Source organism: Amblyomma mixtum, chromosome 8, assembly GCF_055824585.1.
Source record: "Amblyomma mixtum isolate Tamu chromosome 8, ASM5582458v1, whole genome shotgun sequence".
In the NCBI taxonomy this organism is placed as follows: domain Eukaryota; kingdom Metazoa; phylum Arthropoda; class Arachnida; order Ixodida; family Ixodidae; genus Amblyomma; species Amblyomma mixtum.
In genome coordinates, this window is record NC_143019.1 from 138251798 (window position 1) to 138277773 (window position 25976).

The 25976-nt window shown below is 46.0% G+C and overlaps 1 protein-coding gene across 2 annotated transcripts in view; it reads left to right on the top strand.

Annotated features, from left to right (window-relative positions):
• Positions 1-25976, top strand: part of LOC149334604 (uncharacterized) — a 54406-nt gene that overhangs the window by 10483 nt on the left and 17947 nt on the right. Inside the window, exons 2-4 of one of the 2 annotated variants that reach the window (XM_089556284.1) lie at positions 1754-1978; positions 2695-2734; positions 23322-23396. In XM_089556284.1, the coding sequence (XP_089412410.1) occupies positions 1774-1978; positions 2695-2734; positions 23322-23396 (320 nt within the window). In that variant the 5' untranslated portion in view covers positions 1754-1773. The remainder of the gene's footprint in view (positions 1-1753; positions 1979-2694; positions 2735-23321; positions 23397-25976) is intronic. The other variant, XM_089556285.1, reaches the window with a different exon arrangement.

Sequence of the window (25976 nt, forward strand, 5' to 3'; positions counted from 1 at the left end):
GTGTGGCGCGACAATTATCTTCACTAATTATATCTTGGAATTCTTATACTTCGAACGCTACGATACATTCTTCTGTCTTGCTTTGAAGGAAAAAAATTTTCGAATTACTGATTGACATTCCTCCGATTTATACTGGCCCTGTCAGTGAGCATCTGGGCAAGATATGTCGTGTGTCAGAAAGGATTCTGCGAACATGTTGTGTAGACTGCGTCTAATTTTTTTTAGCTGTGGTCTAGGATAACGTATAAGGTCAGGTTTCTCCGATGGGATCGATCCTCGAGATCGTCCTGTGTAATTTATTATAACTGAGTCATCAACACTTGTTCTTGGACTAGTTGGTAAGCCATGATCACAGAACCAGCGCAGAACCAGCCTTTTATACCTTTTACCATTTTTAGCTTTAAATATCAATATCACCGTTGGGTTATGACGTGTTCCTTCTTGGCCGTTCATTTTCGCACTCCTTAATTTCTTTCCTTGATGTGTGATTGCAAAGAGCTGTAAGTTTTTCTGCTTTTTTGTGCCCTTCTTCTATATCCTGAGTCACTGCCTTATCTAAATGGGCTTGCTGTGCTTGTGCGTCGTGGTCCCTGAGAGGAAACTGCGCTAGTTACTTCCGAAATAAAGCTTAAAGTTCAGCGTTTGTACGCGTGTCGTCCTCCTTCATTCTTGTCCGTTGTCCTTTTGCGCTGGTTCTTCTGAGTACTTGACTCAGCTTCGGATACAGCATCACGGAGTGCAGGAGTATGTTCACTCTCCAACGACTGTACGTGGACTTAGCCGTAAGCGTGGTGGCGAGATCAGACCCTTTCTGCACAAGGTCAAGTTTGTTTTAATTAGGCTGGCATAAAGTATTCGTCAGACCAGCACGTCCGGTGTCTGTTTACGCAGACAGTGCAGCAATAGCAGCAAGCACATCAGCCTTGAGGTGAAACCATGTTTATCGCGGGCCAGGGTGGCTCAGTGTTGCCTGCTGACATTAATCTCTTCACATTTGCACGCATTGGTAAGGTTGAAGCCAAAAGAAGTGGGCTAAGGAAGATCAGCATACAAATGTTGCTGGTACGCTTAGCGTGCGAGGAAGGACCATAACCAACTGGTATATTATGCAAGCGGAACGGATTGTCACGCATGCGCATTGCTGAAGCTCTGCTGTCTCGGATGATGTTTGAAGGGCCCCTGGTGGCACTGGCGGCAGGAGCAGATTGGCAAAAAAAATGATATCCGCCGTCTAGTTTTCTGAGATATGGATGTGGGAGAGGTATTTTTCCCGCAAGAGATGTTGCTAGGTTGTTGATGATGATGAATTCCTTCACTCCTGCTTTTAAATGGCATACCAGACTAACGAGAAGCTTGCGGGCATAAATTGGAAATGATGATTGCTGTCTGTGTGCCCAAGGCAGACATCACGAAACTAGTTCGCAGATTAATGTCCCTGTCAAAGATCGGACAGAAAAAGAAAATACTAGAAATATACCCAGGTACTATTAAGATACATACTTCTCGCCATATTCACTTGCCTGTACTGCGTTTTCCAAATCCTTAGCAGGTTTTTCTTTGCCTGTCCCGGTAATAAGGTTGTATGTCTGCCTAGGAAATTGCAGGTTGGGATCGTCATCTTAAACATTATATTCACCCAAAAGGACTACCTTCCAAATCTCCAATATATGTTCGTATTTGTAGCGAATGAAATCGTTGGCACAAAGACTTAAAGGATTATTAGAGGTAAATTTTGATGCGTCCCATCTTCCAGGAGCCGTTCACCTATCTTCCATGGACGCCTTCGCTCATGACCTAGAAGCTGTTTTCCCTGATCTGAGTGAAGACCAGAGGAGCCAAATACTGGCATACTTGCATGTCAAGGATGTGACATCTGTGACCGACGTGGACAAAGTAAATGAGGAGGAACTGGCTCATATCATTGGATCCGAGGTTGCAAAAACACTGTTAGAGTGTATGAAGATAGCAGCCGGGAATGGTAAGTTTTCACGCTATTTTATTTTGCATTCCTTTGACATATATATGGCTTTAGACACGAGTTGAGTGTAGTAGACTTTTTAAATGAGATAGCGCATCAATGGGAAAAGTTTGATGAATGATCCCGTAATCGTAATGCCTGATAAAACAGGGGTATAAGAAATCTAAAATAAACATTGTGTTTGTGAAATAATGAAAGTAACAAAAGATATATCCGCATGTTTACAACAAGAAATGGAACTCCAACAAAGAAATTTAATTCACTGACTGTTAAAGCTCGATCTGTTCCTAATCTAAAGAAAGGTAACAGGCATCTAGAAGCCTAAATTAATTAATATAAAAAAGGTTTAATTAGTGCGCATTAGAAATGCAATTTACATATCGCTCTCATTTTCAGAGACCAGCAAACTTTGGGCTCTTGTCAGCTAAACAGCGCGTGACATTATTTGCAAATGTTTACTGTTTTCTCACCGGCACATTTACGCGATGCTAGTCTTCCAAAGTGGTCCCCGAGAGAGAAATGCTGGAAGCCGAAAATTTTCAGCTGTCATTACGTTTCCGTTCATTGAGGTGATCGGGTTCAAGAAATGTCGATTTATAAAACGCGCGTTACACAATTAGCAGGCCAAAAACGACACTGACGGCACAATCAGCTGCCAAAGAATTTCCAGTCTCTTACGCAAAACAACTTTTCTTTTTTTTACAAAACTTTTGCAGCAGCCACAAACAACGAGGTTGCTTCCACTCCTGGAGCGAGGTAAGAGACACAACGCTGAAATATTGTCACGTTGTTGTAATGCAATGTCCGGCAGGCAGAAAGACGGAGATAGTCCTCCAAGATACAATAGTCTACCGAGCAAAAGTAAAAATATCACTCGACGAAAGCACCCAGTGAACTTGGTAGCCGTCGAAGATCAGAATCATCATCCATCTTGCGCACACTAAATTAAAGGCGGAGATGAACTTTCGGGTGTAACCTCGTAAACTGCCCAAGACAAACTGCAACTTCGTAAAAAAAGTTCCATGCGGCTGCAACATTTCCAGATAAATCTGATCGCCTCTTGACACGGTAGGACGGGCGCACAGACTACAGACGGGTGGATGGAGCCTCATTCGACTAAAATTTATCTGATGTTGTCCACAATCCCAACGCCTGCTCCACGTCATCACCATCATCATCCCGACTACGTCCACTGCAGCGCAAAAGCATCTCCCATGTCTCTCCAATTAGCCCTGTCCTTCGCCAGTTGCAGGCCCCGTATCCCAGCAAATTGCTTAGTCTCATCCGCCCACCCAACTTTCTGCCACCCCCTGCAACGCTTGCCTTCTCTTGGAATCCACGCCGTTGCCCTTGAGGACCAGCGGTTATGTTGCCTTCGCATTACATCTCGTGCCAAAGCCTATTTTGACCTCTTGATTTTGACTAGGATATCATTAACCCGCAATTGTCCCCTGGCTCCCTCCGCACACTTCCGGTCGTCTCTTAACGTTACAGCTATCATTTTTCTTTCCATACCTCGCTGTGTTGTCTTTAACATAAGTTGAACCTTTTTCGTTAGCCTCTAAGTTTCTGCTCCATAGGTAAGCACCGGTAAGATAGAGCTGTTGTATGCTTTATTCTTGAGGGATATTGGCAAACTGCCATTCATGATCTCAGAGAACCTGCCACATGCGCTCCTCCAGTTGTTATTCTTCTGGTTATTTCTCTCTCATGACCCGGGTCCGTGGTCACTATCTACTCTAAGTATACGTATTCTCTTACCACTTCAAGCACTTAGCGCTCGTACTGTCTGTTTCGAACTATTTGTCCCAGTCTATTGCGCTAGTCTTTTTAATCAACCGCGAACCACTAACTAGCCCAGCTTTATGCCTTGACGGGAACTACTTGTGAACTGCTGTTCTCCAGCGAGAAGTTGAGCATCATTTTGGTTTCCTGTATGCTAAGTTATAGACCCACCGTTCTGCTCTGCCTGTCTAACTGATGGGTCATGTTTTGGAGTTCATCTCCTGAGTGACTTAGCATGATGATGTAGTCAGTGATTACTGAGTAATTCTCTATTAGCTCTATTCTAACTTCCCCCAATCCAGGACCCGCAATACTTCCTGTACTGTGAAAAGGTGGGGAATAGCAATGGCCAGTACGTGTCTCCCTTTCTGACACCCTTTCTCCGCGTACATTTCTGTTTAATTCTGCCACTTCGAAGCCTTGCTTCAGGTCTAACTTCTTTATCTCCTTATTAAGAGCTACCACGACCCACTCGACCTTTTTGCTCCTCCCGGCACCTTGGTTACCGCGAACACAAAGATCGGCACATGCGGTGTTATTGCCCGCATATCCTCAATTCATTGGCTGACCGTTCTATTGGTTGCGCTGCGTGACCATACAGAACATTATTTAGTCCTATCGCTAGAATTACTTGGTTATGCCCGCAGCATTTTCCGAAAATTTGCTGTTTAGCTCTGAACAGTACCATGTTCATTGTCCTCCGCTGGCGAATCCAGACTGCTACTCGGCTTTGCAGGCTCATTTATACTTACAGCTCACCTTTTTGCGGTGCCGTCAGCAGCGATAAGCACTTGCGTACTCTCTCGACTTCCAATGCATCCGTAGCGCGACCTGCCGACCGAGGCAGGTGGCAGAAGGGTAAGAGGGAGAGAAGGAGGGTGGTGACAGGCGGCCGTGTGAAATGGGCGGCCGCCTTGGCTGCGGAAGTCGGTTCGTTCGAAAACCACTGAAGCCGAACCATTCCGGCCGAAAACCTCCAGAGAGTATCAGTGTTGTGCTTGGCACGTCCGGATTCACCTTCACCTGTCTACTTCGGCAGAAAAAGACAGATGCCTGTAGGCAAATATTCCCTGCCACACCACTGCTAACGCTCTAACATTCGCATTACACACCCGCAAATGTCATGCGATTTCTTTTAAGTTTGGAAAATAAGTTACGGCTTACAAGCTAATTTATTCATAACAATAAGCCCTGAAAATTCTATCTGCTGGTTCCAATAACTTGGCCGTAAGAACAATAGAACAATTTCTGATCCCAAGCTACGCCTGATTATGCCGCAGTGTTAAAATAGTTATATAAAGAACTATTAAAATATTGAAGATAAAGAAGTGATCAATATGACACTGTGACGTCGCTCCTGCTACAACCGTCCTGGTCACGGGTGCCGCGTGTCCTCACAAGAGGGGCGACAGCACGCCCTCACCGCTATTGGCAGCAGGAAAACTTTGTCGAGATGTGATCAACGCTTACGCAAAGTGGTGGGCATAAGTAATTTTTATTGTTATAGGTTGTTTTTCATGCCTGGAGGGGAGTGAACATGTTCTCCTCCAATAGAGCTGTACAGGCAGGCGTGACTCGGCATTGAATAGACTAGCTAGCGTCTTCAAGACTGAAACGACACATTGGTTAGACATATGAGGACAATTGCGCATGACTTATCTACTAGGGTTACTCTACGCCATCGCACAAACTTCAAAAAGTAGACAAAGGCATCACTATATTTAAGGAAGAAAAGCAGAACATTGCGCTTACTATGAATATATGACTTGGCCGAAACGGATACAAAAACGTGAGACATGGTGCAACTCTCTGCGCCTAAAAACCGACTCCTTTTCAAACCTACTATAAATGACTAAATAGATCGTAAATTCTGCTTCTGCCTTTCGCGAAGAAGCTAGCTTTTCGCAAAACCTTCCACCCCATCTTGTATCAGAGCTTGAAATGTCCGTGCCTATACTTCAGGGCTAACTTTTCATACATTTTTTTTTCATTCCCCTGTTCATTTGCTTTTTTCTGCGCACACCTGAGCAGAGCTATGACGACTGCTTTTCTGGACAAACTGTTCAGACATTCTTGATATCTTCGCCCTCTCCGACCAATCCGCAGATGACTCGCATAGACAATGAATACCACCACGTGTACGCCTTCGGCACCAACCTAGGTGTCCCGTAAGAGACAAGACCAGACCTACAGTGTTTTAACGAGTGTTTTTCGTCATCGTAAAAAGTGCGGCGAACGCCAATTGTCGAGCACCACACCGTAACCGACGAACACGCCTGGCCTATCCACCGAAGCCCCTCTCATGCATCGCCGCGAGAACGCCAGGCCATGCAGAATAAAGTAGAAGATATTCCTCGCGGCGACGTCATCCAGCCACAGAAGATCTGGTGGTCAGAATCGACGGTTCTGTTCAGAAAGAAACGCAACACACTTCGGTACTGCGTTGATTACAGCCGCTTGCACAACATGCAGAGGAAGGATGCCTTCACCCTCCGCGCATCGACAACGCACTGAACCGGCTTTGCGAAGCCAAGTATTCCTCTTTGTGGACATTAAGAGCGGCTGGTGGCAAAATGAAAGGTATAAAAGAAGACGAGAGATGATCGCACTCATAGCGTGGTAGGCGTCTTCCAGTTCAAAGTGATGTCATTTGAATTCTGCTCTGCGCAAGTGACCTTCCAACGGGCAATGGTTCAGTATTGGCAGTCTGAAGAAAGGAGGTTTAAAATAAACTGCTGGATTGGAAGTTGCCGTACCGGCCAGTGGTTCCGGGGGAAGCCGGCGGCGTCCACGCCGCGGAGGACAAGAATCGGACTGCCCAGCGCTTCGCAGGACTGCTGGGCGATGTTGTGAGCGGTTTTTATTGGCTTAACAGATTTTCAAGTCCATATGCAACACTATTGGCTATGAGGCGAGCTATATCGGAGGCCTCTGGGTCGATTTTAAGCACCTGCCTTTTTCTAACTACCGGATTTCCTTCTAATTTCCTTCTAACTCCCGGCGATACTAAAGAACTGGAGCGTTCGTTTTTTTTTTTTAATTTAAGCGGCACGAGTTTGCAGCTGCCTCTAGCGGGATCGCGATCATGACCTGTGGGTCGGCAGGTTAACTCCTCACTCAAGACCAGCTTTTGTTGTCTTAAAGCAGAAAAAAGTGGAACAGTAATTTGCGTTTATTCATAGTATTTAATACACTCTCTTGAAATGTAGAAATCAGCAGTCATATAAGTTGTGAGAACAAACAAAATTCAAAGGATGATAATTAACAATGCATGCAACAAACCTAACTAGCAAATGCAGTATTTTGAAAAAAAAATGAGGAACATAGCTTTCAGTGCTTCAGACAATACAAACACATACTCCAATAAATAATAAGCCTAATTGTCGCGCTGTTACAGGCAACTTTGTTAATCATAAAAGAAAAAGATGCTCTTGATTGCATAGCGCTCGTGCCCTACTAATGCATAAACTAACACAAACGATCGAAGGAAGAACATTAATACGGATGAGATTACACAACGCGGTTAGCAACATGAGTACGAAGATCAAAATTGTTTTTATTCTGTCAAACATATAGCGTTTGTTGGCTGTAAGGAGACAAACCTCCGATTGAAGGTAACAAATTGATACAGGACACTAGTAAATAGCCAAACAAAAAAGTGATAGAACTCAAGAAGTGCTATTGTGCTGGAGAGTAAAGGCTAACCTTTACCACTTCAGAATGTATGATTTACCAATATTTACGCATGGTTTGCATGAAGCTACATTCCCGAATGACATAACTTCGTTAGATACATACAGTTTTGCAAACACTAACCGTGGTACTAGTCGCTGCTAATGATAAGACTCTGATGCTGCGTTCTTTAATGAGTTCATTATAATTGCCGACAAATCTGAACGCAAGCACACCGATTCCAACTGCCTGTTGTGAGCCACTGAAGAAAAGCCGCCGGAAAAGGACGACGCAGACGCCTTTTTGTGACCGACAAGCAGCAGTGACATCGTGCAACAGCAACTCTCGGACTCCGACCTACAGCGCCTTCTTCTGTGCCTGAAAGGCAAAGCTTTTTTACTCCCAGGAGCGTCGAAACATGGTTTGTTTGTAATATTTCTTTCTTCAAAATGGTATCGTGGTTAAAACAGCCTTCAACCCCCCCCCCCCCCCCCGTCCACTTCGACAATACAACGTACCTCCTCGTCGTTGCCGACCGCCTATGAGAATTACTTCTGCGGGCTTTCCACGGCTAACCAAAAGCTGGACACAATGGGTTCGCCCACGCCTTTCAATCAATCAATCATTTTATTTCCTTAGAAAAGGAGGAGTACGGGACTAAAAGCTCGAACAGCTTGACGAGGTCCCAACCCCTTGTTAGTTGGCATGACAGCAGGATGACGGCCAGTCTTACACAAAAATGAAAAAATATCACAAAGCAACGGGTAATACAGAATGAAACAAGACGGCAATCAAATGGGAGAAGCAACAAAAGGTAATACAGATAAATCAACACACATAAGCAACATTAGTGAACAAAATTAGGCGAATATGAAGGCATGGTTTAGTCTTGCAAATGAAGAAGTTGACAAAAACGTTTAATGCGACAGTTCCGGTTTCTGGAGGGATCAAAATTTTGTCGGTCTAGTAAGTTTAACAGCGAAGGTAATGTATAAGATAGAGATTGTTCATCATAGGAGGTTCTCGGGGTGTATACAAACCACATTTCTTTATGTCGGGTCTGACGAATATTTGTGTTTTCTTGGAGTTTTGCCAGATGAGTTATGTAATCAATGCCAAACTTTACAAAACCTTTGTAGCACAACATCAACCTGTAATTATAAAAACAAAACACAGGAAGAATTTCATATTTTGGAAAAAGTGGTTTTGTGGAGTATGTATAATGGACATCAGCTATGTAACGTACAGCTCTTTTTTGTAGCAAATGTAGTTTCTGCAAGTTTGTCACGCCAGTTGTGCCCCACACCAGAATGCAATACTGCATGACAGATACCACCAGTGCATTGTACAACATTAATTTTACCTTGGTCGGGAGAATGCGACGCAGACGAGCAATGGCACCAATGGCAGATGACAGTTTTGATTGTAGGTGATCAACATGCTCATTCCAGGTAAGGTGCTTTGAAAAATGCACCCCAAGGATGTTAACGGGGGATGTTCGTCGCATTCAAGACCAAAACGACCGGCAACGACTGTTGGAAGGAAATCCCTAGCAAACAACACAGCAGCAGAAGCTGCGTATTTTTTTTCTGAAATGCATCCTGCTGCGACACGGTGACCCGGAATTGCTGATCCTTATCAGAGGAACAGCGTTCAAGGCTGAGCTGACGTACCTCATATCCTCGCTGTAATCACAAAAGCCGTCGGAGGACAACAGCGTACCATCCGCAGATAAATGACCTCGCAGAGTTCTTGAAGAAGACGACCGCAGACATGCTTGCCATGTATGCCGACGCTGAACACAGGAGCTGGGATGTCACCCTCCTCTAAGTATGCTCTTCGCCGACAAAAGTGTAGCGCAAGAGAACATCCAGATGCCTTTTTGGCTCGTTCATGGCATGGAGTCAACGACCATGTTCGACGCCATGCTGCCAAATGTCACCGAGAAGACATCATCGACGTCGCCTCTCATTTCTAGCGTGCAGTCGAAGCCCGACGAAAATAACTAGCAGCGCACTAAAGCCCGCCGCTAGAACCTATGACCAGGCGACGCAGGGTACAAGTCAGATGACATGGTCTGGGTACGGACACCACTACGCCTTCGGGGGCTTGAAAAAAACTGTTACGTCGTTATTTGGGTGCATGTAAAACACAGTGCGAAATGACATAGACAAGAACGAACACGCGAAACAGGATGGGTGCCGGCCAGTACCGTGTGTTTCTTCTTGTCCACATTCGCGCTGTTTTTCGTCAATTAGCAACGGATCAGCTAACCCAAACGAAAACCCTTCTTCAACGTTATTTCGTACCTTACAACATGCTTCGGTAAATATCTGAACTGTACTTGAAAGAGCGACAATATCACAATGGCGCTGTGCATGCTCTGGGGCGCTATGCCGGAAGGCCCGAGTTTGGCGCTCGCCCGAGTTTCATCCGAGTTTGCGATGACGGCAGTCAGTGAACGAAGATAGTGCGGAACGTGCGCAGGCAGCGGACAATCAAATGTAGAGATAAAGCCACGTAAAGGCGATACAAGCGCACCCTGCGCGCCTGTTTCACTCTTCAAGCACAATACACTGCGCAATACCAGGCCGCAGCGCTACCTGAAGTTATCAGCGCCATATCAGCAATCGTGAAACCGTGACTTCTCTGCTATCTATCTGCACACTCGCCGCTAGCTGTCTGACACGCCTTTTCGGGCGCGTCGAAGGCGTGTCTTCTCTTTCAGGCTCTATCTGTCTCTCCATTTCCGAAGACAAACAGTGCGCACTAGGTGCACTCTTGTATCAACCCTTTCTTTTCTCTCGAATACGTTAAAAGGCAACAGATAATATTATGAACGTTTTATTAATTTCCAAATGCATTTTAAAACCTGAATCCAATGAAGCGTTGTTGAAAAGCACAGCTTTCCGCAATTAACAAAGATTTCACACTTTCTGCCGCTAGTGGCGATAGTGAGGCCATAGCTTGCAGCGTGGCTTGCATACGAACTAGAGCGGCAGCCCACCGTGCCGAAAAAGAGAGAGCTCCTGCGCTGACACGCCGCCGGTAGCGCTGCCTTCGACTGGAGAGACTAGCCAACTACTACACGCTGTATCTGTCTTATTTTTCGGCCATTGTGATAATATTTTTTATTGTGTCGTATATCAAAATATAATCAAGTAACACTTGTTGCTGGGCTAGTTGGTGCATTTTTCTTCGTACAAAAGCTAGCGCAAAACACGACACACACAAGAAAGGTAGACAGGACAACGCGCTGTATTGGAAAGATACTCAAGTAACACTTGTTGCTGGGCTAGTTGGTGCATTTTTCTTCGTACAAAAGCTAGCGCAAAACACGACACACACAAGAAAGGTAGACAGGACAACGCGCTGTATTGGAAAGATACTCAAGTAACACTTGTTGCTGGGCTAGTTGGTGCATTTTTCTTCGTACAAAAGCTAGCGCAAAACACGACACACACAAGAAAGGTAGACAGGACAACGCGCTGTATTGGAAAGATACTCAAGTAACACTTGTTGCTGGGCTAGTTGGTGCATTTTTCTTCGTACAAAAGCTAGCGCAAAACACGACACACACAAGAAAGGTAGACAGGACAACGCGCTGTATTGGAAAGATACTCAAGTAACACTTGTTGCTGGGCTAGTTGGTGCATTTTTCTTCGTACAAAAGCTAGCGCAAAACACGACACACACAAGAAAGGTAGACAGGACAACGCGCTGTATTGGAAAGATACTCAAGTAACACTTGTTGCTGGGCTAGTTGGTGCATTTTTCTTCGTACAAAAGCTAGCGCAAAACACGACACACACAAGAAAGGTAGACAGGACAACGCGCTGTATTGGAAAGATACTCAAGTAACACTTGTTGCTGGGCTAGTTGGTGCATTTTTCTTCGTACAAAAGCTAGCGCAAAACACGACACACACAAGAAAGGTAGACAGGACAACGCGCTGTATTGGAAAGATACTCAAGTAACACTTGTTGCTGGGCTAGTTGGTGCATTTTTCTTCGTACAAAAGCTAGCGCAAAACACGACACACACAAGAAAGGTAGACAGGACAACGCGCTGTATTGGAAAGATACTCAAGTAACACTTGTTGCTGGGCTAGTTGGTGCATTTTTCTTCGTACAAAAGCTAGCGCAAAACACGACACACACAAGAAAGGTAGACAGGACAACGCGCTGTATTGGAAAGATACTCAAGTAACACTTGTTGCTGGGCTAGTTGGTGCATTTTTCTTCGTACAAAAGCTAGCGCAAAACACGACACACACAAGAAAGGTAGACAGGACAACGCGCTGTATTGGAAAGATACTCAAGTAACACTTGTTGCTGGGCTAGTTGGTGCATTTTTCTTCGTACAAAAGCTAGCGCAAAAACACGACACACACAAGAAAGGTAGACAGGACAACGCGCTGTATTGGAAAGATACTCAAGTAACACTTGTTGCTGGGCTAGTTGGTGCATTTTTCTTCGTACAAAAGCTAGCGCAAAACACGACACACACAAGAAAGGTAGACAGGACAACGCGCTGTATTGGAAAGATACTCAAGTAACACTTGTTGCTGGGCTAGTTGGTGCATTTTTCTTCGTACAAAAGCTAGCGCAAAACACGACACACACAGTAACACTTGTTGCTGGGCTAGTGTTACTCAAGTAACACTAGCCCAGCAACAAGTGTTACTTGAGTATCTTTCCAATACAGCGCGTTGTCCTGTCTACCTTTCTTGTGTGTGTCGTGTTTTGCGCTAGCTTTTGTACGAAGAAAAATGCACCAACTAGCCCAGCAACAAGTGTTACTTGAGTATCTTTCCAATACAGCGCGTTGTCCTGTCTACCTTTCTTGTGTGTGTCGTGTTTTGCGCTAGCTTTTGTACGAAGAAAAATGCACCAACTAGCCCAGCAACAAGTGTTACTTGAGTATCTTTCCAATACAGCGCGTTGTCCTGTCTACCTTTCTTGTGTGTGTCGTGTTTTGCGCTAGCTTTTGTACGAAGAAAAATGCACCAACTAGCCCAGCAACAAGTGTTACTTGAGTATCTTTCCAATACAGCGCGTTGTCCTGTCTACCTTTCTTGTGTGTGTCGTGTTTTGCGCTAGCTTTTGTACGAAGAAAAATGCACCAACTAGCCCAGCAACAAGTGTTACTTGAGTATCTTTCCAATACAGCGCGTTGTCCTGTCTACCTTTCTTGTGTGTGTCGTGTTTTGCGCTAGCTTTTGTACGAAGAAAAATCAAAATATAACAGCCATGCATCTTCTGGCTTGCATAATACACAAAAGCAAAAAATTGAACTGCACTGTACCCCCGCGTCACTGCTGCTCTCTGCAGCTACCTCAGGTGGAGTTCACCGATGCTACGGCCGCTGCCGCACCCCGCTATGGCCAACCATAGCTTTTAGTACGCTCTTGGCGAGTCTCAGCGGTAGAAATTGGCCGTGCGAGTGGATGTAATGCGGTGTGAGAAAAGAATTGCTGTTTGGCTGTATTCAATGATTCATTACGTATGCCTGTTGTGTGTGACGCCTCTTTAGGGCACTGCGCATGCGAAGAGCGTGCTACCCAGCGACACAACTAATTCTATGTCATCAGACACTGACTAAAAGCTGTGAAGGTGGTGGCGAGCGTATCTGCGTAGTATTTGTTTACGTCGCGCACTTCAAGGTTTTGCGGACTGGTTTTGCCACTAACGTCGATCGCCGTTGTATACCGCAGTGACATCGCAATAATATCGTTCGGGCAGATGTGGAATCCTGTTTGTAATGATGGAATCGGACTTATAACAGAGAAAGGTGTTACGGTTGTGAAGTACGCAGTGCTTGCGTGCTGGAAATTGCACTCTTTATTGCACTGGGTCTAGAGCAGCGACCGTTTGTCGATCCCGGATGTGTTTGACACATTGATGCTGAGCTTTATCACCGATTAAAGGACGGCCAAGCACCGTTTCGTCATCGTGCTCCGTGTTTGACGACTTGCAAGCAGGTGCGACGCGCCGTCAGCGTAGAGCTGTGTCTTACGTGGTTGCAACGGGCTATAGTGTTGTGCAATCTTGGTATGCGAGCAAAGAAATCGGCGGCTGTCGCCACTTTTCGTGTCCTTCGCAGAGGTGCTTAGATTAATCAGCGATGACGTCCGTTTTGCCGGTTATATTTCGATGGTCAACATCGTCGATGTCTGTCAGCAATCAGCACAGCCGCGCTGCATACCTGTAGCCGGCAGGGATGTTGGGAGTGGCCCACCCATAGCGCGTACGCCTATAATTTATGTACGGCACGCCGGGGGCGTCACCAATGGTTTTGATTGACAGGTGAACTCGGAGCTAAACTCGTGAACGGTGAAGTGCCCCGAATTCATCTCGGGACTGTCATGGCGGCAGCAGCAGCAGCCTGAGTCATCGCTTCCTCTGACGGCAAATGTCAGTACGGCCGACTGGACCCGTTTACTGCCATGGCCGACGACGAATTCCAGCGATATTTTCGCCTTTCCAAAACATCGGTACGATGCTTGTGTAAAGAGTTAGGCGACGACCCACGCCTGCGGAGAGTGCGTACCGGACCTCATTCGCTTTCGGTCGAAGAGCAAATGCTCTGCACCCTCCGGTTCTTCGTGACCGGGAGCTTCCAGGGGAGCGTCGGCGCAGACCGCTTTATTGGACGCCACCAAACCACTGTGAGCCGCTGTGTTAGGAAACGTCTCCGACGCACTTATTGACGCGGCTGGGCATAAGTGGTGGCTCGCTTTCCCCATGACTGCGGCCGAGCGTGCCTTTGTTAAGGAGCGTTTTCTTCTGCGCGGCGGCATCACAGAGAACAAGGTGAATGCGTCTACTAGCTGGCAATTAACAGAGAGCAGTGAGTTGTGATTGACCGACTCTCAAATCTTGCGCACAAGTTTCATACAAAACTCCCATGACATGCCTGATATTGAGTGCTGCAATGAGACTGCTTGGGTGTTCGACTGGCTGGTCGAGGGCTGTGGCTCCTGCAAAACATTGTGAAAACAAGTGCGTAAGATGCATAAAGAAAAGCAAATGTAGCAATCTGTTTAAAGTGTATTAAAGCGCTTATTTGATCATACTTTTCTGTTCAGTGCAAGCTGTGCAGCGATGCGTTAACTGCTTTCTCATCCCTATATATGCCATTTTGTAGGTGAGTGAAAATGGAAGAGTTTATGCTCTCTATGCACTGTGCCTGCATGGTGAACTTACACATATGTAAACATTAGGTGGCGACACAACTTCAGCTGAAGCCTGCGTGATGGAAAGCGTTCTTGTTTCAGGAAAGACAACAATGACAGAAATGGCAAGGACAAGTGGCAACAGCCAATCATTAATTTGCATGCTGTCCTCACCATGCTTTCAAGCATTGCACTGCTGCCCTCACACTGGTGCTCTCACATCATAACCATCACGTCGTCCTCGTCAAGCCATTTTCATTACGTTGTAATCATGACAGCGTCAGTCTCATCCTTGTAGATTGATCGAATTTAGTGCAATGCCTGGCCCAAATAATGCTGTTGAACAGGATAGGGGCCGAATAAATGGGCAAACCCAAAGAGGAGATACAGAAAACCTCACGTGTGCGTGATGGGCACACACACCATGCTAAAGGTGCCTTATTGAATGCCATCAAGTAGAACCTCGAATATGCAGCAAGGTTTCCCAGCATTTGATACAAAGTAGCTTCTCAAGAAGCATGTTGACTACCTTTTAATTTCATTCGGGCAGAACTGGTCTACGCTGATATTCAAAAGTTGGATTTCTCTTTACTGGCTGCTTCATGAAAGTGCCTAGATGCCTGGCAAAGAAAACCACTGTGCATTCGGCAAGAACACTTCACATTAAAATTGCTGCACGCACTGTTCTGCACTCACCAGTGTAGGGTCCTTCAAGAACAGTGAACGCCCGCAACCCACCGCACAGTCAAGGTCAACCAATGCAAGCACCCTTCCCCCAATAGTGGGCAGCTTTCCACCACCCGTTTCACTGAAATTGAGAACAAAACGCGTATGAGTGGACGTCATGCAAAAGCAATCCCCAGATGAAAAGTTACCCGTGCAAAATTATTACACGACCACCACTGCTACTATTCCTTCCTATCTACCTACCCATTTACTCCAGTGCGTTTAAAGTGAACGAAAGTTGCTAAAAATAAAAGTGATAGCGCGGCCTCGCGACTGTATGCTGGCACAGTCAAGGAGTACAACGAATGAAGTGAATTTCATTCTGCACATAACGCAGAATGGCAAAGGAACTGTCGTTTTTTGTTTACAAATAACAACAGCAGTCTAACTTACCTGGTAGCGGCCGACACGACGCTCACGTCTTTCTTAGTTTCTGCGACGAGTTGTGATCAAAACCGCCGCCAACCTGCTGCATCTTTTACTGCGGGCCCCAATTCATTGAGGAGCTCTGCAACTTCTCGCCACAACCGCTCTCTTTCGCACCCCGTAAAAGATGACGATAAGTCGCTGCTCGGTCTTGCTAAACGGGGATGCTGCTCAAGAAAGTCAAGCAGCTGTAATTTCTACCGAACGGAAGCATGCCGTCCCGACCTAGCCTTTTTCGCCGGAGGTGGTGTGGAGCTGCTTCCTGCCATGCTACTACTACAGCAATTTCCCACGGTGGAGGCGTGGCTTTGCTTCTAAGCACGAACTAACGCGTTTAAATTTTCGCGGTCTATTTCAAATTTTCGCGGGCTCACTTGAGACATGTGTCTATAAACGCCTTCTCAAAGACCGTCATTACGAATCTCACCTTAAAAACTTAAGAACCCGAGGAAAAGTGGCGACCTTTGGTTTCATGTCTAAGAAATGCAGTGACTGTTTGTTGACGCCCTACGCCGCACCGTTTACGCTATCTACCTAGTCGCCATTGGCAGTCAGCTGATGACGGGACCGTAGCGTTGGTAGCGTTCCCTCGCGGTACAAAGCAAAAATTAATAATGCATGAATCACTCTAAAGCGCTTTAAATCCAAATCTTGCACACTATAAAATGCTTATAAAAGTGTACTAAGTGCATTATAAAATTCAACTAACCTCGTTTGTCTAATTGCACACGCAATGCACTTGGTGGAGCGACACACAAATGAAAAGTGCACCGGCGGTTGGCTCACGTGATCCGTTCTTTGTAGACCGCCCAAGAAGCCCAAGAGGTGGCGACGATGTGATGATAAAGCACGGAATATATCCAGATAACCCAATGATGTTGGAGGCGTGACGAGGGTGGGATTTCATCTTGCTACCATTAGTGTACTCGTCTGAGGGCGTCGCCAGAGCTCGGGAAGATTCCGAGTTTCAGCAAACTCGGGCCTTCCAGCATAGCGCCCCTGAAGTCGACCACATTGTGCGCCTCCAGCCTTATTATGTGCAATAATAGCCGCTTTAATATTGCACTCTAAGTGTTTATTTTTGCTTTCCTTTCTTTTCGTTCTAAAGCATTCAGAGGGGAATAATGCCCCGAAACTTTGACTGTATGTTTGCTGATGCTCAAAGCCACCGGCACGCGGCTTATCACTCTGTCATGGGATATGCGACCAGGCTCATCTCGCAAGATCGCACCCACGCTGAACCACTTCCGCGTTGTTCGAGGTGGTTGTTTTCTTCCTGCTTTGTGTGGAAAGTTCTTAGTCAGTGTAAAATTCAGCGCGGCAGAGGGCAGCGATGATTCGATTCTTCGACGACCGTCGAGCACATTTGTTGCTAACACCGCCGCCGATTTGTTCAAATCTTTGTGGGAGCAGGTGCGCCCAGTAAGGAGTTCAGCAACTTCAGTCGGCTCATCCATTTTCTGCGACGTTGCACCATTACATGTAAAGATGTGTCAAGTAGTGGTGACGGCAGGTAGGCAGTCAGGAAGACACAGAAAATGGCTTGCAAACGAAACTTTTTATTGGGCTGACTAGCGCTCGCAAAGAACTGAACTGAGACCCAACTGAGTGACTGGGTGGTGGCGACAGCAACGAGCGCGCTCGCCAGTCGTCGAAGGGCATCTCCGCCGCTCTCGGCCGCGCTCAATATAAAGCTGGCGAAGAACCTTCGAGACACTGTGCCAGAAACCAACTACAGCAACTGGAGCAGTCTGGAAGCAGTTGCACACGGCGGCAATCATCGGGTCTTGAAGCATCTTCCGTTCCAAGGAAAATGATAAAGCCGTGTTGCCAGAAGCTTTGACCACGAATAAAAAACCATTACAGATGGACGGCGTTACTCCCCTGTCAAAGAAAGATCGACCGGATGCACAGAGATAAATGAGGGCGCAAATAAGCACACAAATTATGCGAAAGCAATCAGTGAGGATGGAAACGCGGTGTCTCTTAGCGTGCACAATAAGGGTTCAGGCGCACAACACGTAGAACTTTTGGTCTAGCGCGGCGTCGGTTTGACGCTGTCACTCCACCGCAGGCCACTTCGCAGTCATGCTCTTCAAGTCGACGAATGATCTTGTACGGTTCGAAGTACGGGCGCGGAAGCTTCCCACTCAGTCTGCGTTCTCACTCCGTCTCACTCCTCATATAGACTTCGGGCCCAGGCGGTCCATGCTGATCTGCTGGAAAAGCCTTAATAGGGGTTCATTTGGGTTCATCGATCCGACTGGTCGGATGAGAGGGATCTTTCGTCGCTGACACTCTGAGCATCTTTTGACATAACGTACGACATCGGCAGATAGTTGGGGCCAGTAATAATTGAAAGGTGAAAAACGTAGCGCAAAGAGACGAGGACACAGAAAGACGGACAACACACGGCGCTAACTTCCAACAATGGTTTATTTCAGAAAGAAAGGTGGTTTTTATAACGACATCACGACCAACACGCCGTCATACCATGTGCTAGCAAAGCGTATCAGCCAGATATGCGAGCTCTTTCGCCATCAATGATACAGAGGGGGTACTAACACAATCATCTTTCAAAAGTGATATCCATTCCGCTTCTATGATTTCTCGTGTCAACCGCTTATTGTGCACTTTTAAAACCATGCATTGTTCAAGAAGCGGTATGCAGTGACACGACCGGCAGTGGGCTAATAACCCTTTTCCACGCATATCATCTACGTCACGCCCATGCTCTCGAAGCCTATCATTCAGGCATCTGCCGGTTTGCCCTACATACTGCTTACCACAGGAAAGAGCAATTTGATAAATGACATTTTCAATACAATTGACAAACTTTTTCCTATGTTTTTTCGTACAACCAACACCCTTTTTAGATTTTTTGAAATGTTTCGTACACAGATGACTCAACTTCTTAGGCGCCGAAAAACACACTCTGGCTCCCGAACGTTGCGCTATTTTTTTTTTTTTGAGATTATGATAAAACTTATGAAAATAAGGAATGACGGCAACTTTTTCTTTCTTACTCATGGTTTCCTGGTTATCCTGGCCTTTTTTATTACAGACTTTCTTCAAAACACCTTTCGCCACAGACACTAGGACATGGGAAGGGTATCCAGCATTCTCAAGCCTCTTACATTGCTGAGAAAAACTTTCATGCATGAGGTGCGGGCAAGACTTCTTCAAACAATTAAAAAATGAAAGGCTAGCAATAGATCTTTTTACGAGCTTAGAATGGGCTGAATGAAAAGGTAACAATGGTTTTTCGCCGCGAGGTTTGAACATCCAGCACGTCCGGTCATGATGCATTGTGATGCTGATGTCAAGGAATTGGATAACCCTGTTTTCAGGTAGTTCAAACTAACGTTTGAACTACCTGAAAACCAACAAGCCACCTGAAAACTAACAAGCCCAAGCTTATACCCTTCCAGTAATAATTGCTTTGAATGCGGTGGAGGGGGCGATAAAACGACATCCCCTGCTCTCTGCTCGTTCTATGAAGCCTGGTACAATAGGGAGCTAAATGGTTTTTTTTTTCATTGCAATGTTCTTCACGAGGACACTATTGCGTACAAAGACAATCCCTCTTTGAACAATTCAGGCGGTGAAGAAACCTTGTCTTCCCTGTACTTATTACGTGTTGGAGGTCGGGGTCTGAGCGCTGCTGCTGTGCAGAAGTGCTGGAGCTGATATGTGCAAGGAAGACTTCGTCAGGTGGTGCATCTATTGCAGTTCGTGACAGGAAATCAGAATAGGAGTGCCTGCATCCGGACTTGTAAACGACGGTGACGTCATACTCTTGGGGTCGTGAACTCGCTCGAGCGAGCAGCCAAACGGCTCCTTCAAGTGAGCGAGCTAGCACCGCACGTGATGATGAGTCACAACATCGAAACGTCTGCCGTACAAGTACGCGCGGAATTCCGACGCTGCCCGCACTATCACACGGCACTCTTTCTCCGTCGTGAAATACTTGGCCTCTGCCTTTCGTAAAGCGCGGCTGGCGTACGCTATTACTCCCTCGCTGCCTTGCCGCTTCGGGACGAGAACGGTGCCTAGCCCCACATTGCTTGCATAGTTATGAATTTCGGTTTCGTGGCGACTGTAAGTAAAGGTTAATTTGCTGGAATGCTTCATTTTTTGAAGCTTCCTACTTAAATGGCGCATCAGACTTCGTTTGCTGCGTCAATGGAACGAAGATGCGGGAAAAGGTATTAACAAATTGTCCGTGATACGCACACGGGCCCACGAATCTCGCATAGCTTTTTGGACGTTTTGCTGTGGAAACTATGCAACAGCGGCGGCTTTCTGGGTTCCGGTTGTATTCCATCGTTGCTTACCATTTGGCCAAGAACAGCAGCTGCTCGTGAGCGAAATGGCACTTCTTTGGTTTCAGGAAGCTCTGATAACTTGATTGCCTCTAGCACCGTTCGATGCCTTTTCCGATGATCCTCAAAGGTCGAAAGGAGGACGACAACGTCATTTAAGAATACGTGACTAATTTTCCACTCGGGGCCTGCCAGTACTGTGTTCATTATTCACTGAATGTTGCTAGGGCCGAACAAGGTCCTAATGGCAATACCTTGGACTCGTACTGGCCATCGGGCGTGATGAAGCCGGCCTCCTGGCCGTTCGTTTCATCGACCTTCGATCTGCCAATACTCGCTCTTTAGGGCCATAGACGAGAAGTATTTGACATCGCAGAGGCGTCCTAGGTGTAAGGTGCTGCTTATTTGGAGAAGCTTCGTAGCGGAGAAGCTTCGCAAGTGCCAACAGCAGTCCGAGATCAGCTAGACAAGCTAGGAGCGTGCACCAGGCGATGCCCATGCGGCTAGCGCATATGCCCGTCGTCTTCCTCACAACGGCCCCCGGACGGAAGAGATGCCATCCTGGCGGCTTAAGGGGCGGACAAGACAGCGGGGTCGTAGTATGTCTTGAGGCACTGGATATGGACCGTCTCACGGCCGCGGTATCTGAGATCGGGTGACGACGTGAGTGGCTCAACAATATAGTTGACAGCAGATGAGACAGGAGATAGGGCCCTTGATATTTAGCAAGCAGTTTCTTGGATCAGCCAGGAGTATGGGCAGATATCCGAAACCAGACAAGAGAGCAAGGCGGGAAATGCTGGGTATGGTGATATTCACCGTGGCGGGTTTTTTGGCGGTCTGGGTAGCTGTCGTGAGTGGCCGGACGACCTGGCGGCAATCTTCGGCGTGCCTGGCAGCTGGGGAAACAGTGGTGCACTCAGATGCGTCAGGGTGGTAGGGGAGAACAGTATCGATGGGAACGGAGGGATGTCGGCCATAAAGGAGGAAGAAAGGATTAACCCCTGTTGTAGACTGCGTAGGAGTATTGTACGCGAACGTAATATGCGGGAGATTCATTTCATTTCATTTCTTTTTTCCCTTAAAGGCCCGAAGTCATTACATAATGGGGGAGCAAAATAAACATATTTGTGACAAGAACATATCAAAACACAGAAAGAATAATTCGATAAAAGAGAACAGTAACAAAAAAATAGTATGTAACAGTTAAATAATCTTGTAACGTGTATATAACGCTAAGTGGAATGCATGGCATCGAAACAAAAACAATTTATATATGCAACACTCAATCAATGCAAGAGAAACATACAGTTCAAAAGGCATGACATAAAAAAGAAAACGTACAACAAACAGCTGTTCAAAGTGCCGAGATGAATATGGCGGAAACTGCGCCATATTCAGGTCCCAGTTCGCGTGCTTCGAACCGACGTACATAGCCAGCACGTCCACCAGAGTGGGGTTAAGGCGTTCAGAGAGGCTGTTTGTCTGATGGTGGTAAGCAGTGCAAGTACAATGGATGACGTTTCACTTGCGGAGTAGAGCTTTGATGATGTCAGATAGGAAGACGCGGCCTTTGTCACTGAGGACTTCACTAGGGGTGCCGCGTCTAAGGCTGAACAGACGCAGAAGAAAGGATGCCACATCCTGGGCTGTGGAGTCAGCCTTAGTTTATGTGAGGCTGGCATATGCAACTACATGTCGAATCCACATTTGCGCTGGGTGAGCACTGCACCGAGACCAATACTATTGGTATCCGTGTGGACTTGAGTCGGGGCCGTCGCGTCGAAATGGCGTAAAATGGGTGGTGCCGTGAGGAGACGGCGCAAGATGTTGTGGGCGGCGTGACCAAGCCAAAAAATCGACATTGCTGCCGATCAGCTGAGTCACAGGAGGAGAAAATGATGCAAAATTGTGAGTGAAATGCCTAAAATATTTCAGCAAACCGATTGTTTGGGCGTCGTGTTGGTGAGACATTCCAAAAACTTGAAACGCAGAAACGCCGTATTTCGTCTTCCATGGATGTCAGGTTTCTGTTCAGAAGGAAGGACATCAAAATAGTTTCGCAGTCAGTGGCAATAACAGCAGTTATTGCCCCCAATTTCAACACTTGTCGTAGAAGACACTGGCGTATCGAGTGGTATGGCTTGTACGCCGCAGATGCCTGCTGTGTGCCTCTTGGACTCAGACCTTTTTTTTTTCGTGTGTGGTCACCAGCCGTTCTACTGTTTCTTGTTCATCGCTCTCGTTGATGCCAGAAGCACTTTGTGAGAAAAATACCGGCGACCGGACATCTACGTCGGCTGCCTTCGCGACAGAAAAACACCTTTCGGGCGGAAAACAGCTCAGTAAAGCTGGCAACCATGCAGTAAAGCGTACTGCTCAGCACACACTTACAAAAAGAGGTAGAGTAGGGGTCTGAGAGAGCCACTGCCGTCTGTCTCTCACGGGATTGGAAGTTATGGCCCACGCGATCTGGAGTACTGCGGCGGAAACAACGCGGTGCATTAGCGTTTAGAAAAACAGTAGTTTTTGCTTAAAGAACAAATATTTTTCCTCATAAAACATTTCCCTGTGTTTAAGAAACAACAATGCACCTCTGCTCATAAAAATTGTCAGAGGAAACGAAGTTCTGCGGATGACCGCAGCCATGTGGGCCGAATTCATAGTCTGGAACGAGTGAATCCGCGGGATATCCACTGGTTCGCTGCCGGCGGACGTCCGAAAGCAGATACCTTCCGGACATTTATTCGTTCACAAAAAGTGAACCTTCATTATTGGCCAGAAAAGAGGTCACGCATACATACCGTTCACATCCATTCTGGGCCGTGGACGTTCTGATCTAAGCGGGATAGCCAGTGAATATTTGTGGTCCATTGGGTCCGTAGACTCCACGACAGCGGCTCCATCGCTCTTGCACCTTTCACAACGCTGCATTCACATTTTTCTCCCCACCATGTGCTTAAACACGCAACCACAGAACCCCGTCACCACTCCACCGCCAGATCCGAAACTCCAGGCTTTTTTAATTAAAAAAAATTGTTTGGAGATGGCCGAAAGTTTACGTTATCAAACCCAACCAGACAGGCATTTCTTTCGAAATGTTAAGTTTTCAAAGCAAACAAAGCTGCGCTTACCTAACCAACAGCAATTTCACGGTAATTAATTCCTTTTAAGACAATTCGCTTAGCGACTAGCGAAGTTAACCTGTGACCTTTAATTGTTTTCTATTTAGTGCACCAGTCGTATCCAGACCAGTAGCTGGCACAAGTCTGTCCACTGTGGGAAATGGCGCCGCCATGGCCAACCCGTAAGTACATCACGAATATTACTCACCACCTGAATAATCCATGTTAAAACCGTGCCATTAAAAAGGCCAAAAACCGCAAGCAAATTTGAACAACTGACGCTGGGTAACCAAGGCAAAATTATTCAACGGAACTAGCGTTGAAGTAACAGTAGCTTGGTTTGGGCTAGTTGGTAACAATTCTTCGAAAACATAGCGCAAAAATGACACGGACGACACAGAAGTGGACCGGACAGGCGCTAACTTGCAACTTTATTTTCGAAATGCCACCACGTCCAATATATAGGAGCCGATCACCACCATCAAGCGATGAGCATGCGGAAAGAAGAGCACAATTACGATTACAGCGTGTGGAAAATAAGCAAAAATTTCGACAAAATAAGGAAAGGAAAACACGGTGCCGGGGGAACACCGAAAGAAAGGAAACATCGCGTACTGAAATTTACTGCAAAAAAAAGCGCTTTTAACGCTTGTCAAGGTTAAGAGCCAAACAAATAATGCGGCAAACAGGGGAGATGAAATAGATCGACTAAAAGATGAAGGGAGTGTACAAGGCTCCACACTAAGACAAACACGTGGTGAAGAAAGACCGAACGACAATGGGGAAATTACATTTATGGGCATGACAATGGAAGTAAAAGACAGCAGAAAATTAGGCCGAAAACAGATAAGGGCTGTGATACTATATATAATAAACTGGAATTTTTTTAAAAATTGTAGGAAACTATAAAGTATATGTATATGAAAAAAATACAGAAAGAAAGAAACAGAAAAGGATGAAACGAGAAGTATAAAACACGAGTGTAGAGGGCTCCGCGCTAAAACAGCGAGGGGGGGGGGGGGGGATGGGATATGCAAATATGAGAAATGGAAATAACAAATGAACCGAGGAATAAAAGCAAGAAAACGCCAAGGAAAAGCGGGACCATTCCAGTTCACAACAACAAGAAACGGTGCTTACGGTAAGCAGTCTTAAGACATGGTTCACACCTACAGATAACCATCAAGGAATTCAACTTCACTGTCAAGTAACTGAATAGAAGGTGCGCTGACGCACTTTTTCCCAGCTTTTCTTATAAAATACGCCTCCATGACTTCACGCTCTGTTTTTCCTTTAGCTGATGTTAAGAATTCTGTTTTATCTATTTTTGGATAGCACCCGTTCTCTTGCTCTGTTTCACATGCTTTACAATGGTCGGCTAGGTTACTTCCTGATTTGTTGCGTACGCACAATCTGTGTTCTCTCGCCCTCTCATTGAAGCATCTTCCTGTCTGCCCCATGTAATGACGCCCGCAACTGATAGGAATTCTGTACACAACGTTCGCCTTACATTCCGTGTCTTCCATTATCGTGTCTTCCTGTCTCCACGGAGCAGCTACAAAATCCTGCACGCACCGCATGGCCGCCAGCATCCATGAGCAATCCAGGCGCCTGCAAGAGGCTGGATTCCCCGTAGACCTTATACTGGCAGTGTGTGAAAGCCTTTTGCAAAAGCTGAAAGCCTCCAAGGTTTCCTCTAGTGAACAGGGGAGTGAAGAGATCAAAAGCAAGACTCCTGTCCAGGTGATACCATATTATCATAGGTTTTCACATAATTTCAAGAAGCTGGCGGCGCGTTATACTGTACAAGTAGTTTTTTCTGCCCCATGTAAGCTTTCCAAGGTCTGCACCAAAAAAATGGCAAAATGAGATGACTGCACGACGAAATATCAAACGAAGTTTACGGAATGTAAGGCGAACGTTGTGTACAGAATATTTATCAGTTCGGGCGTCATTACATGGGGCAGACAGGACGATGCTTCAATGAGAGGGCGAGAGAACACAGATTGTGCGTACGCAACATATCACGAAGTAACCTAGCCTATCATTTCAAAGCATGTGAAACAGAGCAAGAGAACGGGTGCTATCCGAAAATAGATAAAACAGAATTCTTAACATCAGCTAAAGGAAAAACAGAGCGTGAAGTCATGGAGGCGTACTTTATAAGAAAAGCTGGGAAAAAGTGCGTCAGCGCACCTTCTATTCAATTACTTGACAGTGAAGTTGAATTCCTTGATGGCTATCTGTAGGTGTGAACCATGTCTTAAGACTGCTTACCGTAAGCACCCTTTTTTTTAATTTTTTCTTTAATTATTCTCAGAAACAGTACACAAACTGTTGGTTGGACCCATAGCCTTTACGGCTAGTGAGGGGTCCAAATACAAAACAAGCACAATACTACTGCAGACGGTGTAAAATAAAAAAACTTCAAGATTAACACACACAATTGATTCCTACATTTCCATGGAAATTAAATAGTGTTTTAAAGATACCGAAAAGTTATTTTTTTCTTTAACTTCATTCGGGATTTCATTCCACACATGGGCTCCGCTGTATTCTAGGAGTCTCCGGCCGTACATATTGTAACAAGGTGGTAAATTAAACAGATTGTTAGTTGCAGCTCTTGTTTGTTTCATTGGTAATCTAAATAAACTAAGGGGCAGGGGGTTGTTAGATTTTATTACATTGTTTACTATTTCAGCTATCTTCAGTTTATATGCCATTGATAGGGGTAAGATACGAAGCTGCTGAAAGAGTGGCCT